A 17,780-nucleotide genomic window follows, 5' to 3' on the forward strand; every position below is an offset into this window, starting at 1 on the left:
ACTACTGAGGCACTAATGTCTCAAATGTAAGACGGAGGACATCTGCATACCTCTGACCCTAATTCCTTGACCATTCCGACTCCACCGCGTTCCAACCCGACAACCCCACACCATCTAATATAATACTATTTTGCTAGATTACATATGAATGTTTTTGAAATAATATGTCTTTACTTATTTATCAAATACAAAAAAATAATTAAGAAATCCATTTATTTTCAAATAGAATAACATTTTTCTTCCAACCAAACATGCTTTTTAAGTGTAAAAATAAAAAATTTCAAACTTAAAAGAGTTTTTAAATATTTTAAAAGATATTATTTTTTAAAAAATAAATTAAAGAGAATGTTACATAAAATGACACATAGAAAACAACAATTCTTGAGTTATTATTCATTGCATAATAATTATGTCTGTTTAAAAATTCCTTCATAAATCATTCATGAGTCAAACGGACAGTACAATTTTCTATTTCATTTATTTGAAATTATTTGAATGGGTAGGTTTCTTTATTTTAACCCATTGAAACTTCCTTCTTTTTTTTTCACAAAAGATAAAACCATCGGTACTTTAATCACTATTTTAATGAACTGATTTTTTTTTTCATAACAACATTTTTAACTATATTAAATCACGATTTTTAGTACTTTTATATACAAATTTGAATAGTTATTTTTTAAGACTAAAAATTTGTACATAAATACATATCTAAATTATGTAAAAATCCAAAGCATTAACCTTCGTAGTTTGAATACCAACATTAATTTCAGGTAGGTCTCATTCGAGTATTACTAGTCTAATGATTATTTATTCAAACATAAGTTGAATTAAAGGAAAGTATTAATGTTAGTTTTTTATTTTCTGATATTTGATACTCTCTCTGTTCGCTTCTATTTAATTTGTTGAGTTTTATTGTCCAAAAGTTAAATAGTATGATTTTCTTTTAATTTTTTTATATCTATATTTTTTATCATATTAATATGAAAAAAAAATTGCAATCCATACTATTTTCATATAATATTTTAATATTTGAATTTTATGATTTGAAAATTAAATGAATTTAATTGAATTTGGATTTTGGAGATGAAGTAAAACTCAACAAGTGAAAAGGGAAAAAAAGAGAGTAAAGTAAATAGAAATTACAAAAAAAAAAAAGAGTAAACATATCTTTAAACTATGTGAAAATTAAATCAAATGTCCTTCGTTAATAATGTGATCCACAAATACCTTTACAGTTACTTAATGAGCAAAAATTGTCCTTCTCTTAATAATTAGTAGATTTTTTTTTCTTTTAACCATATTCTACTTCTAATAAAAAATGTCATTACCAAAACACTCTATTCTTGTTTTTTCAAATTTAAAATCACTTTAACTAATAAAAAGTAAAAATAATATTTTTTTTCTTCTTAATCTCTTTTCGATGATTTAATAGATTAATTTCATGTACCTTTTTAATTAATAATATAGTTCACACATATATAAGATCATAGTGACCCAATCATAATTTTTATATAGATACCAACAAATAATTCCTAGTAAAATAAAAATATTTTATTTCTTAATTTTTTGAATCGAAGCAGGAAAATCATTTTCAAACAAAATCAATAGAAAAATTCATCTTAAAAGAAAAATATTTACTTAAAAGGGGAATTTTTTGACCTATTACATAATAATATGGATATATTTGAATTAAATTATTGATAATGAAGATATATTTAAATAAATTATTAAATAAAGATATTTTTATTCAATTTTATCTAATTTTATTTTTTTTATCCATTTCAATAAAGGCAAGCAAAAAGAGAAATGGGTGGGACAGGGAAAAGGAAACATTTCTATAACATTGAACCCACTGTATTATTAAAATTATAGATTCATATCGTCTACTATTTATTGCACTTCTGGTATATTTTAACACCTAAAATTATGATCCACATAAAAAAAATTGTTCAAATAAATTCAATTTTGACACTCTACATGTGCCTTCGGAGTGGGCTGTGTTAAAAGGTGACAAGATAATTAATATAAATTATTATTTAAGAAATTTATTTATTTTGTTTCACTTACATTAAAAAATCATTTTGTCCATATACCAAAAACATTCTAAATTTTAATTTTCAATCAAATAAGCTCTTGATTTAATTGGATATAAAGCTTAAGAAATAAAGAGAGATTTTTGCAATTTAAGATTAATATATATATAATTTTTACATTTCGTAATTCTAAATTTGCCAAGTTGTATATCGTAACTGAAAAACTTATAAGTACTATGTATAGAAAAAGTCAATTTTAGTACAAATTATTATAAAGAAATAAAACATTTAAATTAGGAGGGGGTGGGGGGTTGGATACTTTCTTCATTTTCATATCAGGCATAATACATAAGTGTGCCATTTAACTTGGCTTTGAGTCATATTTATGCCCTTTAACTTTGGATATGTGCAAGTAGACACTTAAACTTGTATAAAGTTGAACAAATAGACACAAATGTCCTACATGTCATTTTTTGTCCTACATTGTGTCCTACGTGTATTATGCCATGTAGGACTCATGTGTTTATTTATTTAAAAGTTGAATAGTTAAAGTGTCTGTTTGTGCATTATGAAAGTTAGAGATCAAAGTTAAAATTTGAAACCAAATTTAGGATCTAATATATGCATTATGGCTTCATATTACTTGATTCTGGTTCACGAAACAATACACATCCATAAGTAAAATTTTAATTAATGATGTCTTTTATCAACTGTCTTTACAATTGATACTTTCTATCTCTAAATTTGATTTACGCACCTTATTAATGCAGACATTATGTATACACTTTATCCTCGTCAAAATCTATTTGTAAAATATTACAAGATATATTGTTGTTGAACTCTAAATTTAATTATTTTTATTTTATCTAAAATGGACAAGTAAATTAAAATGAACAAGTAAAGTGAAATATCTATTTTTTAAATGTCAATATCAAATAAAATAAAACAAAGAAAATACTCCCTTTAGTTCATATTAAATGAATTATTGGGGATATGACACACTTTTTTTAAAAAAAAAAATTAAAAATAAAAATAGAGACTACTTTTCACTATTTTTTTTGTATTCTCTAACTATTTCCTTAAAAAGTTAAAATAGTTAAAAACTTCATTAGATAAATGATAAACATGAAAAAACTAATACCTTTTAAAAATTTGACACTTATTTTGAACTGTAAAAAAATCTCAAACAATTTAGAATTAGAAGAAATACTATTTAGGTGAATAAAAATTTGTAGTTTAAAAAGTAAGCTTTGATGTGTGTGTGTTAGAAAAGGGGGCCTTTGTAGTTGGAAGAGATAAGGTTACGTAAATTACTGAGCTGTCTTTATTGATAATCATTGTAGGTTGATTATCTAGTGATAATGCAAATGGTTAAGCATTAAGCATATGATTTAATGATCAGTAAAGTGACTGCAAAATTTAACATTTTAGGTTTAAAATTTAGCAAAGATAAAAAATATTAGCTATTTTTTTTAATTTTATTTTTGTTATTTATGTCATAAAATTAATTGAGACATGTGAAAATTGAGCGAAACATTATAATAATATGTCAAGATTTAACTTATCAAATATGTTGTGCTATCTTTAATGAAATATTATTTTATTTGTAATAATATTTTTTTAAAATTAGGCAATTGTTATGTACAGGTAATAAACTCATTTCTTAATAGAGTCTAATATATTGTGCTATCTTTTGTTAGATATTATTTGCAATGATATAAAAAAGAATTAGGCAGTCAAACATATACAAGAAATAAGCACCTTTCGTAATAGGGTAGTTCAATATAAGTTTCATACTCAATTAAATTTATAATTATTTTTTAATGAGGCTGATCAATTTTCAATCAAATGTTTTTAAAAATTATTTGTGCGAGTCTCGCACACAAGATTTATGTCATTCGACGTGACTCAACTTAATATTCATTCGGAAATTATGTATTTGTTAGAATATAATTAAATTTTTTTGACAAATAAAAAGAAATTCATACTTTTAATAATTCATAATTTGTTCAGATTATCGGTTAAGTTATATAAATTTCTCTCTTTTTTTTTAGGTGATCATTCGTGTTTTCTTTCTGTTCCTAAGATTCGAACAAATATCACCTTAGAAACTAACAAATTATTATATTATCTTATAACGTTTGTAAAATCTTATCAATTTTTTTTAAAATCTCAAAACGAAATAATCGATGATATTTTTGGGAATTAAAAGGAAAGGGGCCTCGTTTTCAGGGTTGGGCTTTGATTTTGATGACGATAATGGGCCGAAAATGTACAACAAATTGCACATGGGTGGGGTCAACTGGGCCCAAGTGCTATGTTATCGATGAAGATATTTCCTTTTAGGGAAAAGAGTCTGATATACCCCTCAATTTTGTCATTTAGAGCTGATATACCCCTTGTTATGAAAGTGGCTCATATATACCCCTACTTGCAAATAAATGGCTCACATATACCCTTTTCCTCTAACGGAAATGAACAAAATAATAATTTTAATCTAAATTTTTATTATTTTTTTCTAAAAAATATAATCCCATATGAGTAAATTTAATCCTCGTCAAACATATTCTTTTTGACCTTTTTTTTGTTTCAATGACTAATTTATAATTATTATTTTGATAATCAAATTTATTTATGTTTCACTAATATTCTTGTAAAACTTATTGTAGATGACTAAATTTTTTCTTCGAATACGAAATTAATTTACAATACACACAAAAAAAAATAGTTTAATTTTTTATTCTTTAAACTAAGGAATGAAAGAAAAAAATAAAATAAGAATAAGAAATTCAAATAATTATAATAAAAGAAGTCAAAAAGTAATTTATATATGAAAAAAATTAAAATATACCTTGAACTTTGATAGAAGAATCATATATACCCCTAAATAATTTTTTAAAAAAAATTAGAAGTAATAAATATAAATTTAAAACTATTTTTTTAATTTCCGTTAAATGAAGGGTATATGTGAGCCATTTTGTAACGGTAGGGGTATATGTGATCCGTTTTTATAACGGTAAGGGCATATATGAGCCACTTTTATAACGAGGGGTATATTAGCTCCAAATGACAAAGTTGAGGGATATATCAGACCCTTTTCCCTTCCTTTTATTATTTCTTAAAATAATTTTGAAGGTTTATCTCTAAATTTCGCTTTCTAATGCTAATAGTCTGTTCGATCAAATTTATTTTTATTCGAAAATGCTTATTAACTTATTTTTGTTCAGTGCTTATTTTTTTAAAAAAATATATGTGTTTGTCAAATCACTTTGGTAGAAAATAATTACTTCGAAAAAGTAACAAAAGAATATTTTTCAATTTAATAAGGTGAAAAATTAATACCAATTAATATAAAACACAAAGAGTACCTTTGAAGATATTATTTTGGGATAATACCCAATTACCCCCCTAGCCTATACCCAAAATCCCTACGACACACCTTATCTTTGATGAGGTCCTATTACCCCCTCCAACTTTTTTTTTAAGTAATATATTACCCCTTGCGTGCCTACGTGGCAAAAATCGTGATTTCACCCATGTAGGGCGCGTGAGTGCGGAGTGAGTGCAGCTTTTGGCTAACAATGGCCAATAAAAATGAGCCACGTGTCAAAGCAACTTGAAAAAAAATTCAAAAATAAATTTTATTGTTTCTATCAAAGCATCTTCTTCCTCTTTTCAAAAAATAACCCCATGTTTATGGTTTTTCATTTTTGAAGAAGCTCCATCCATTATCATTCAAGCTCCTTGATTTGAAAAGGTAAAGTAAAATTTGATATATTCTTCACATCTTTTTATGTCGATTATTAATTCTTATTTTATGTCGATTATTAATTCTGAACTTGATAATTATATTAAACCAAATGATAAAATAATAAAAGATCAATATTAACAATTTGAAACAAAACTCATTATCTTTATTCATATAGATTTATTTTTATTTTTTTCATCAAAAGGTTACATAATTTTCGGAAGCCCAAGTACTCAATGAGTAACAAATATTCAACTCATAGCACAAAATTGTCTTAACATGGTGTTTTCAAACAAAATGAAGGCTAATAAACAACAAAGTCTAAATATTAAAGCCTTAGGTGTTTGTAGCTCGGGTGTAAATCTGCTGGCTAGCATGAGCAGACACCATCCTGATCAAACCTTTAGCCATCAATTCCCTGATTGCCTTCCTGGCAAGGGATCCACTAATACTCAAACGGTCAGAGAGGACGGAAGGAGTGATAAGCTTATACTTGGGTGCTTCAGTGATAAGCTTGTCGTATGTACCCTTATCGAACAAAACCATGTTGTTCACCTTCTCCTTTTGCTTTCCCTTGNATTTTTTTTCAGCAAAAGGTTACATAATTTTCGGAAGCCCAAAAATTCAATGAGTAACAAATCTTCAACTCATAGCACAAAATTGTCTTAACATAGTGTTTTCAAACAAAATGAAGGCTAATAAACAACAAAGTCTAAATATTAAAGCCTTAGGTGTTTATAGCTCGGGTGTAAATCTGCTGGCTAGCATGAGCAGACACCATCCTGATCAAACTTTTAGCCATCAATTCCCTGATTGCCTTCCTGGCAAGGGATCCACTAATCCTCAAACGGTCAGAGAGGACGGAAGGAGTGATAAGCTTATACTTGGGTGCTTCAGTGATAAGCTTGTCGTATGTACCCTTATCGAACAAAACCATGTTGTTCACCTTCTCCTTTTGCTTTCCCTTGCTCCACTTCTTCTTCTTCTGCTTGCCACCACCGGACTTGGCGGGCTTGGAAGACGGTGGAGGAGCCTTTTCCTTCTTAGGTGCCATTGTCGCCGGAAGTTTTTAGGGGTAAGGGGATGGGGAGTGGCGGAGGCTAGGGCTCATATAGATTTATTAATTATGGGGTATAGGGAGTGGGGTGGGACGTGAGAGAGGAGGCTAGGGGGGTAATTAGGTCACTTTATCGAAAACTGAAAAAGTGGGTCCTGGCGCGTGTTCAACAAACAAATCAACCTTGCAGATTATTTTTGCCACGTAGGCACGCTAGGGGTAATATATTACTTAAAAAAAAAGTTGGAGGGGGTAATAGGACCTTATCAAAGATAAGGTGTGCCGTAGGGATTTTGGGTATAGGCTAGGGGGGTAATTGGGTATTATCCCTATTATTTTTTCAAAAGTATTTTTCAAAGTAAGTTGATTCAAGAAGTTTGCCCAAATTTTTTGTATGTTGTATATGACATTAAATAATTATCTTGAAATTTAAACTCTTTAATTAATGAGAAATTAGCAATTTAAATTATTTTCCCTCATCTATGTTGTATCCCTCTCCCAATCCCATTACCACAATCTTCTCTCACCCTCACCTCCCACAATGATCATACACCTCCACCATCTCCCTCTCTTCCTCAATCATATCCCAAATTCAAAACTAAATCTTGATAATTAGAAGTATATAAAAAGGTAAATTATCATTTTTTATTCAATATTATAATGATCTTGGTTTACATCCCATTTATGTATTTGAGATAAAATTCATGTTACTCTAAAGTTCGATTTTATTAACTTTTACAAAATATATTTTACATTGTTTGTTTTTGTTGTTTCTCACCATGTTAATGGATAACCATTCACAAAATTGGATGGTTTTTGTTAAAAGCAACAACTCTATATCAATTCAAGCCCATTAATTTTGTTTGTCTTTTCATTTAACGATTTTGTTATGCATCTTGTTGTTGCAGGGTCTTCATCCGCTAATATTCAAGTCAAAATAGATCTAAGTTTAAGAATGACTCAATCAAAATGAAAGAATTACTCCAAACTTTAATTAACAAAACAGATATACAATTAACGCTTTAAAACTGTTGGATACACACGTTCTTGTCTTTACTTCAACTTAATAACTCATGTACCACAACTCTTAAAACTGATGAATACACATATCTCGCTTTTAATGACACATATATCTCGCATTTATTATCAATGAAGGAACTGATGAAGAAGCTGAAGTTTAGGATACAAAATTACTTTGGTTTATAATTTCACTATTTTGGGAAAACTTGCTAGAATTGATATGCAAGGATCTTGTAAATCAGTTTGAGTCGTTAATTTGTCATCAATTAATTCTTTAATAAAGGGAATAAGTTACACCCCCTTTAATTCAAATTAATAACTTGTATATCTTAACTTTTAAAACGAGTGGATATACATATCTCGCTTTTAATAATATATATATCTCGTGGTTAAAATATTACATAGAAAGTAATTAATATTACAAACTATCGTGTATCCTAGTAATTTAGATCTAAAGTAACAAGATTCATGTAGTTTGTCCTTCTTTAAATGACTCAATATATAGTATTTTTTAAAAAATTTGTCGAACTGTTTTGTTTGAATATTTGAACTAAGTTCTATTTTAATTGAAAAATATGTTTGTGACCATATCAATCAATAAAGATAAAATGGTAAATTCACTATACCAATTATTATTTTCTGAATAAGTGTGTTAAGTCAAAATTTGACAAGTAAATATAAACAGTGAGAGTAATACTAACGTTTGAAAAGAATTAAATTTATATAATTGCAAAAGGAATCAAAATTATATCAAATCCTATCAAAAGTCCTACTCGATTAAGTGCCAAAACAAGTCAATTCTAATTAAATCAATCATACCTCTTAATATAATTTATTTGTTAGGCAGCCAGAATTAGTTAGGCAAAGAAGATAATAATCAATGTGCAGACGCTATTCAATATATTTCATGCTTCTAACGGCTAATAATGGAAATACCAGTTTTTTAAAACTGATTAATTAGAATTTTACCTTACTTTAATGGAATTTCATGATAAACTTTTAACTTTTATGCGAGCAAAATATTCTCTCAATTCTATATTAATTGAACTTTTTTTTTTCTTTTCATTATTTAAAATAATTGAAATATTCAAAGTTTAAGATGAATATTTGATTTTTTTTTCATCTTAGCCCTTTCATTTAATGAAGTTTGATGTTTTCTAGGAGATAAGCTACACTTTATAAAAAGTTACAATTATGATAGAAAATATGTTTTAAATTTTGTCCTTGAATGTTTTTGTTAATAAGTGTGTATTGCCCACAAATTCAGTTAATATGAAATAGAGGGAGTATCAAACGATGTTCTGAATGCCAGTTGGAGAGGATTTTAATGGATCAATTACTACGTTTTAACTAATGTTTTTAGAACTTTAAGTAAATCTTGACGATGAAATACTTATCACTACAACAAAAATAGCCTTTAGCCAGTATAAATATGTCTGTTAATAACGAATATTAAAATATTTATCTGCCTTAGTTAATTTTCATCGGATCCAATATTGCTATAAGTTTGAAATTGTCACTAGTAATTGCTAAAAGTTTGTAACTGGCAATGCCTTTAAGTTTTGTTGGCTATGCTTCCAGGTAGCAGACGAAATTCATTCTTCAATTAATGCAACACTAAATTGAAGAATATACGTATACTGTATGCACACACATATATATATATATATAAATCCAAATCTATATATTACTGCATAAAAAATATATATTTGCATAGTTTTTAGGCTGCTGCACCATGAATAAATTCTTCAAAACCTCTAATATTGCACTAAGGTTCTTTAATGGATCAGTCCAGTTACCCGCACCTACTCATAGGGTCCGGCAACTGTGCCAACTTGCTGGGAGTATTGAATCAACCGATGAGTCCCGAAAATTATTGGAGGGTGTTGTTACTAGTGCAGCAAATTATGTTCCATTGACACCTATAAGTTTTTTGGAGAGAGCAGCAGATGTTTTTGGCGATAGAACTTCCGTTGTGTTTGGGTCTAGTGTGAAGTATACTTGGGAAGTGTCACACTCTAGGTGTCTAAAACTTGCCTCTGCTTTAATTCAGCTTGGAATTTCGCGGGGAGATGTGGTAATTAAGATTTTTTCTTTTCTCAACTTCATTTGTTTTGTTGATAGTAGCGTAATATAAATTCGAACAATTATTGCAGGTTGCAACTCTGGCTCCGAATGTACCAGCAATGCAGGAGTTGCATTTTGCAGTACCAATGGCTGGAGCTGTTCTATGTACGTTAAATACTCGTCTTGATTCATCAATGGTGGCTGATTTGCTCAAACATTCTGAAACCAAGATGATATTTGTTGATCAACAATTCCTCCAAATTGCTCAACAAGCACTTTCTCTTCTTTCAAAAGACAAAACAATTAAACCACCAATTCTTATATTAATCCCCAAATCTAACAATTCATCTCCTCCTGCATCTAACATTCACGAATACGAAAATCTTTTGTCAAGTGGGAGTAGCAATTTTACAATAAGATGGCCAAAAAGCGAATTTGATCCTATCAGTATCAATTATACTTCCGGTACAACATCCTCGCCCAAAGGGGTCGTGTACAATCACAGAGGTGCATATCTCAATTCTATTTCTGCTTTCCTCTGTCATGGCATGGCTCCGATGCCAACGTACCTTTGGACACTTCCAATGTTTCACTGCAATGGATGGTGCATGAATTGGGGAATGGCTGCAATCGGTGGCACAAATGTTTGCCTTAGACATGTCTCAGCGAAAGATATATTTGAAAGTATTTCTATCAACAAGGTCACACATATGAGTGCAGCACCAATTGTCTTGAGTATGATGGCAAATGCTTCACCAAATGACAGGAAGCCACTTCCCCATAAGGTCGAAATAATGACAGGCGGATCACCACCGCCTCCACAAATTCTTTCCAAAATGGAGCAACTCGGATTTGGAGTATCCCATGGATATGGACTAACAGAAACTTACAGTGGTGCTACGACTTGCTTGTGGAAGCCTGAGTGGGATTCTTTGCCCCTTGAGGAACGAGCTGTGCTTAAATCAAGACAAGGGGTACAAGTTCTTTGTATAGAAAAAGTTGACGTTAGAGACCCGGAGACCATGGAAAATGTTCCAGCTGATGGAAAGAGCATTGGTGAGATTGTGTGCAGAGGAAATACTGTGATGAGTGGATATTTGAAAGATGTTAAAGCAACTGAAGAAGCTTTTAAAGGCGGATGGTTTCATACTGGTGATGTTGCAGTGAAACATCCAGATGGATATATAGAAATTAAGGATCGGCTGAAAGATATTATAATATCTGGAGGTGAAAACATAAGCACACTCGAAGTGGAAGGAGTATTACATAGTCATCCAGCAGTTGTTGAGGCAGCAGTAGTCGCACGACCAGATGATCATTGGGGACAAACACCTTGTGCATTTGTGAAGCTGAAAGAAGGATATGAAGAAATAACTTCAGATGAAATAATCAAATATTGTAGGGATCATTTGCCACATTACATGGTGCCTCGAGCAGTCGTTTTTCAAGATTTACCAAGAACTTCAACTGGCAAGGTACAAAAATTCATCTTGAGGGAGAAAGCAAAAGCTTTGGCCAGTCTTTTCAACACTGACAGAAAAGTGTAATATGTTGTTGGCATAAAAATCCTCAATACTCCACAAGTACTTAAAATAAGTCAATTCAAACGTGCTCTAAAAGCAAATATATTATGTTTCAAACGATATATATGTACGAAGCATTAGTTTACATTGTTTGCGAAATATTGATTTCTTCTGTGTTCGGTTATTTGTCAAGAATTTATCATGAATGAATGTTAATGGTTCTTTTTCCTGCTAAAGACGCCTCTACACTTTCCCAAAACGTTCTTGAATGAATCTCAATCCAAGCCCTTGATCTAGAGAGAAAGCAACTCACTTGTCGAAACCTACACTAGTAAATAAAAGCCAAATACATCGCTGACCTCCTAAAATTGACATTAAATTTTACATAGGCATCCTAACTAGACGATGTTCATTTTAGACACTTCAAGTAGGATCTTGTTATGTCATTTTGGCACTTTTTGCTGAGTTGGCATATTATGTGTGTTACACTTACTTTGAGCGCGTGGAAGACATAATTTTATGATTTTTAAACTTTTTTATTTCTTTTTCTTTTTCTCTCTCCTTTCCACACTTCCTCCACCATATACAACCACCTTGCCACCATTGCATATTCAACTTTCTCCTCTCTTTGTCATTTCTTGATGTGGAAAATTAAATTAATTATATATGTCAACAAAAATAATTGAAGAAAGGACCAAAAAATAGAGCATATATCTTCTTCATGATATCAAATTTTTCCACCTAATTTTTTTCATAGTTTCATTGCTGGAAAGTTTACCGCATCTTCAAATGTTTGTTGGTCTATTTTCACCTCTCTCTATTTGAGTTAATTTTTTCAGATTAAATTTTTGAAATACTGATTTTCTACTTCTCAAAACTTTTGACTTTTTCTATTTTGATGAATCCATTTCAAATAAATTCATAAATAGATCTGATTTTATCATGAATAAAAAATTATGGAGTACATTGAAACTTTTAAAACGAGCAGCTCAAATGGTGAAGGTGATTGAAGGAAAAAAGAAGAAGATGAATTTGAAGGATTGAAGAGATCGTAATAATATGATAGTTAGATTATGAGTATTTGCTTATGATCTAAATTGGTTATATAGATTTGAAGAAAAAGATGATAATAGTGATAATCTTCAAACTTGAAGAAGAAGACATCAAAGTAATAGTGGTTAGAGGAGGAAAAGATGTGGAAATGGTGAAGGAGAAAAATTAAGGTGTTGTAGATTTTTATTTTTATTTTTTTTCTTCTTTATTGAAAGGTAATTTTAAAGTAATTAGTTAATTAAATAGTTTTAAAATGAGTTTTTATTCATAATATATTTTTTAAATAATTTTTTAAATATATATGCCACATGTCATTATTTAATTCGCTACTTTGACAAGTCATCGGCGAGTGTAATACACATATTCAAAATATTTGGCTGGTTGTCAAAAATGTGTCAATATGACACAACGTCCCCCTACTTAAGGTGTTTAAAATGAATAAGGTCTACTTGAAGTGTCCAAGTGAAAATTAATGCCAACTTTAGGTGGCTACCTGTCACGACCCGAAACTACCCCCTAGAAGTTAGGGAGAACCGTTCGGTCATGACTGGGCGTACTTGACCCTTTGGGGTCTTGTACAAACCCTTAACTATCGTTCATTACATAAGACATGAAAACTAGTGCGAAAATTTAAAACTTTTCACGAATAATTTAATAAAAGAAACTTTTTTCATAAAATGCTAAGGAAGTCTCATCGTCACAAGGCAACTTAAGGACACAATATAATATCTTCGGGACACGACCCTTTATATTGAAAGAAAAATACATAATAAGTCTTAATATTAAAACTAAGAAAAAACATAAACTATGTCCTCGAATATATGAGGATATACCAAATCTTGAGAGAGTAGATTTCCTAAGCTTCGCCTTCAAATCTTCCAAAAGCTTCCAACCTATACTTACAAAGTATAGAAAAGCATGGGGTTAGTACAAAAAATGTACTAAGTATGTCATATGCAAAAACATGCCAAAAGGGACGTTTTTAGTATAAATACATTTTCATGCCAATTAAGTAAAACATTCATGAATATAGAAGTAAAACAACATAAGAAACATCATTTAACACTTAGAAAAGAATTTCCACAATTTTAAACCAAAGGACCCATTTACAGTAAAGTAACCAAAATGTTATAGTGAACTCTTATAGCTTTAAAGTGAACCATTTTTGACTCCAAAAATAGTGAACTTCCAAGATATTGCCAATGAGGAAGTGAACTCATTTCTGTAGGAGTTTCCTTACCGAGGTTATCCTAACACTCGTCAAGGTAAGACATGAAGGAAGTACACATATGCCTCCTTCAATACACACCAAAGTGATCCTCAAGATTATCCCTTTTCGGCTTACTCACCTCGGGAGAACAAGCCACTACTTCATTAACAAGAAATTTGGGAGAACACTAAAATAAGACACCAAGACTTACCTTTCGGAATGCCTACTAGTGCAATGAGTAGATGGCGTCCCATACCACTACCTACCCTAAGTAGTACACTCTTTTAGAAGGCTTGGCACCAAGACTCCCCTTTCGGAAGGTCCTACCTAATGCAATGGATAGATAGCGCCCTATGCCACCACCTACCCTAAGTAGTACGTTCTTTTAAGAGACTTAGTTCATTCAATTTGTACAAGACTCACCAAGATCCTATTTGAGAATGCCTACTTAGTGCAATAGATAAATAACGTCCCATTCCGCTATCTACCCTAGGTAGCACACTCTTTTAGAAGACTTAGCACATTCATTTCTTTTGTGGGGGTTAGCTTAACCGACATAGACCATGAGATCTAGACATAAAATCCCGATATTAGCCCCTAGCGGATGAAAGATCCTCAATTGCCTAGAGTAAGGTCATTCTCTTAGCTTTTACATGGCTTGCCCAATAGCTACACCTATGTGGGCGCATAGTTAAGGGATAAGGAGATTGATACTAAGTAACTCATTCTCTACTAACGAGGAGTACTCATCTCAAGAGGTACATTGGAATACAGCATCTCAACTTATGAAGTGTAACCACCTCTTCTTCATATCCTCTCAGTGCTAGACATAACCCCCACATATTCTAAACAATATATACTATAGGTTAAGGATAACTAGTGAACACCACATATCAACTCACGAAGGGCATTCATTCTCCGATCTATCTTATAAAGCTCTTAGGATGTAGTGAGGTTGCTACCAAACACTTCATCTCAACTCACGAAGAGTGTCCACCTCAAAACTCCTCTATTTACTTAACTTATCTTCATTCATTCATTTAAGTGTGTGTGTGTACATGTGAGAACACCTTGCACATAAGCATCATTTTATTTACATTTAACTTCTATACATGCTTTAGACCTTCAATTCATCAAATCACACACTTTACATGCTTTAGACCTTCAATTCATCAAATCACACACTTTACATGCTTCACATAATCATATACTTCCTTTAGGCATAATCTAAGCACAACATGTAATTCAGCTCCACAATACACATTACAAACCATATTTGTTATCACTTCATTTCACACATTAAGCCTTTAAGGCCATACTCACAATACACACCAATTATATCCAAAATCATCAAGTAAACACCGTCACCAAGAAGGTGGACCATACCACTTAAAAGCTATTTATAATAAGAATTATATAGTATAAGCAACTCACCATTTAACCAAGCCATCACCAACTATAACCAATTTCTTAATATTTCATCATAATAAGGCCCTTAGGGCAGTAGCTAAACTATAATAACAACACAAGAAAACCAAAGTTCATACCTTACACAAACATGTTCATTTGACCCATTTCTTAAGCTAAAAGTTTGAAATATGCATAAAAAAGAGTTCATTAGGGTTTTGACATTAAAATCATCAATTAATACTAGAAGAAACACATTTGAATCATTAAAACACTTTTACAAGAAAACCCATGCTTAGAATCAAAGATAGAAGAAAGTAAAGTTTGAAAATCCTTTTTGAAATCTTTTGGAAATGACTCCTTGAATGGAAGAGGGTTCAAGGATGGATACCATACCTAAAATTAAAGAAAACCCACTAATTTTGATTCATTTTAGGGTGTTACACTACCGATGTTTCTTCACCAAACATCGGTAGTGTAACACAAGCACTTTCTAAGTCACACCTTCCGAACGTCATGGACGTTCGACCTCCAAACTTAACCAAACTTCACATACTGCCTAAGAACACTGATGTAACTCATTTTAAATTAAAATTAACTCAAGAAACCATCACAAAGCTCTAGTTAACCTTAGTTCATTTTAGGGTGTTACACTACCGATGGGTTAAGCCTAAAATAAAAGAAATATGGGTTAGTACACAAAAATTTACTAAGTATGATGACCATGCAAAAACATGCTTAAAAAGGACATATTATTTGAAAGTCATGCATGTGCCAACTTTTTTTAAATCTTCATGAACATAAGTAAAAGAGGCATAAGATACAGCCACATTATACAAGTCATTTCATCAAATTAAGTCTTCACCTTAAATAACCCAATGCTATACCTTGTGCAATGTATGAATAGCCTCCCATACCACCATTCACACTAAAGTACCACATTCACCAAAATGAACTTAACATTTATCCTTTTCGTCCTTTCACATTAATCATACATAAGAGACATAAACATTTCATAAGTCATGATAAGGAATGAACTCCGATCATTATATAATCCAACTATAACATGCTTTATTACATTTAAACATATAAAAGTGAAAATTCTTCATTAGCTTCATTTAGAGAACTTCCATTCATTTGTCATTAAGACATTAGAGAACCTTTATAACCCTCTTAAACCTACTCATGCCATGTATGGATAGCATTCCATATTACTACCCACACTTCATAGAACTTTTCAAGAAACAATAATGCACATCTCACATGATGGGAATTATCATAAATAAATATAGACCATAAGAGCTAAATCATGAAATTCGATTTACTATTCCACATCATAAGGGTTGGTCTACTTGCCTATGGTAGAAACGGTAAGTATCCTATGTAAGCACATAGTTATAGGATAAGAAAGATGTTCATTGTAATCTAACCTAACATTGAGAGAGTCAACATCTTAGCCATATCCACTCGGTATTTAGCCTCCACTCCGATAGAGTATTTCATTCACATTACGTTCTTGTACTTGAGACAACCACCAACATTAGGAATACCGACCCAAGGTACATTACACATTAAAGGGACACCAACCTTAGGTCTACTAATTCAAGGCACATTAAGGTTAAATCATTGACTTTCCTAGAAAGGGCCACCAACTTTAGGTCTACCACTTCAAGGTCACTTATTTCACACAATAAAGGGCTACCAACATTAGGTCTACCGCTTCAAGGTTTATCATTCATTAGTTTCTAGACTCATTATGAAGGGCCACCAACATTAGGTCTACTAATCCATTTCATAACCTAGAATAATACTTCATCATCATTTAGAAAAGGGCTATCAACACTACGTCTACCAATTAAATACATTAAGTCAAGATACATTCATTATTAATTTGTGAACGGCCATAGGTCTATTGATTCGTATTCATTAAGTCAATACAATTTATTACACAAGAGAGGATGCCTAAGCCTACCAACTTAAGATTTAACAATCCACAATACTTTTATTCATTCAATAAGAGGATGCCTTAGTCTACCAATTCAAGATATACAATACATTTAAGAACCCTTCACATTCCATCATCAACATTCATACGTGTCAAATTGAGAAATAGCCTTTCAATAATAACACCATTACTTTCAATACATGATCACCTTATCTTCATGGATATCACACACTTATACTTCACATCGTGATCGTACATAGATCCTTCATATATATAGGTAGAAGGAAATTATACATCAATTCTATACCACAATGTGTATAGTAATTAAACACCTCCACCTTTCAAGTGGATCAACATCAATTCACAATTCTAATTCAACATGTAATTTGATCATAACTTGCCTTTAGGACTATAAATCACAATTCCCAACACACCAATAATTTACTACAATTTAGGCATGGGTAATGATACTTCAATAATCTAAAGCAATTTAGGCAAATTCTATTCATATGCGTTCATCATCAATAAACCCACTTCATAAAGGCACAATTTAAGAATTGATGAAACTCATGGGTTCTTAGAGTATTTTTACCATAAATCATCAATTAATCACTAATTCAGTCATAATTTGTAATTAATAGGCCATTAAAATTGTTTGAAGAAGGAACCCATGATATAGAGTAAAACTTAGGGATTTTGAGAAACTTGAAAACTTTG

General features: G+C 30.9%; 2 protein-coding genes across 3 annotated transcripts; one reads left to right on the forward strand and one right to left on the reverse strand.

Annotated features, from left to right (window-relative positions):
- Nucleotides 1–6,014: 6,014 nt before the first annotated feature.
- Nucleotides 6,015–6,887, reverse strand: LOC107024196 (40S ribosomal protein S25-2-like). Of its 2 annotated transcripts, XM_015225117.2 has the most exons (2): nt 6,716–6,887; nt 6,015–6,324 (listed from the first exon to the last, which is right to left on the reverse strand). In XM_015225117.2, the coding sequence occupies exons 1-2, from the start codon at nt 6,833–6,835 to the stop codon at nt 6,118–6,120; spliced, it is 327 nt and encodes a 108-aa protein (XP_015080603.1). In that variant the 5' UTR covers nt 6,836–6,887; the 3' UTR covers nt 6,015–6,117. The 2 variants fall into 2 exon arrangements, with proteins under 2 accessions (XP_015080603.1, XP_015080602.1); XM_015225116.2 differs by lacking the exon at nt 6,015–6,324 and having other exon boundaries at nt 6,405–6,887.
- A 2,667-nt stretch (nt 6,888–9,554) lies between these two features.
- LOC107024117 (probable acyl-activating enzyme 1, peroxisomal) lies at nt 9,555–11,632 on the forward strand. The gene is made up of 2 exons (XM_015225016.2): nt 9,555–9,935; nt 10,015–11,632. Exons 1-2 carry the CDS (start codon nt 9,594–9,596, stop codon nt 11,470–11,472), a joined length of 1,800 nt encoding a protein of 599 aa, XP_015080502.1. The 5' UTR covers nt 9,555–9,593; the 3' UTR covers nt 11,473–11,632.
- The last annotated feature ends 6,148 nt before the right edge of the window (nt 11,633–17,780 follow it).

The sequence above is a fragment of the Solanum pennellii genome, chromosome 7, assembly GCF_001406875.1.
Source record: "Solanum pennellii chromosome 7, SPENNV200".
Taxonomy (NCBI): domain Eukaryota; kingdom Viridiplantae; phylum Streptophyta; class Magnoliopsida; order Solanales; family Solanaceae; genus Solanum; species Solanum pennellii.

Bases quoted from the DNA above. Each gene is read 5' to 3' on its own strand.
- LOC107024117 (XM_015225016.2), top strand. From the start codon at position 9,594: ATGAATAAATTCTTCAAAACCTCTAATATTGCACTAAGGTTCTTTAAT. The intron at 9,936-10,014 runs GTAATTAAGATT...CAATTATTGCAG, and splicing joins GAATTTCGCGGGGAGATGTG to GTTGCAACTCTGGCTCCGAA.
- LOC107024196 (XM_015225117.2), bottom strand. From the start codon at position 6,835: ATGGCACCTAAGAAGGAAAAGGCTCCTCCACCGTCTTCCAAGCCCGCC. The intron at 6,325-6,715 runs GTTTTGTTCGAT...GTGAACAACATG, and splicing joins AGGAGAAGGTGAACAACATG to GTTTTGTTCGATAAGGGTAC.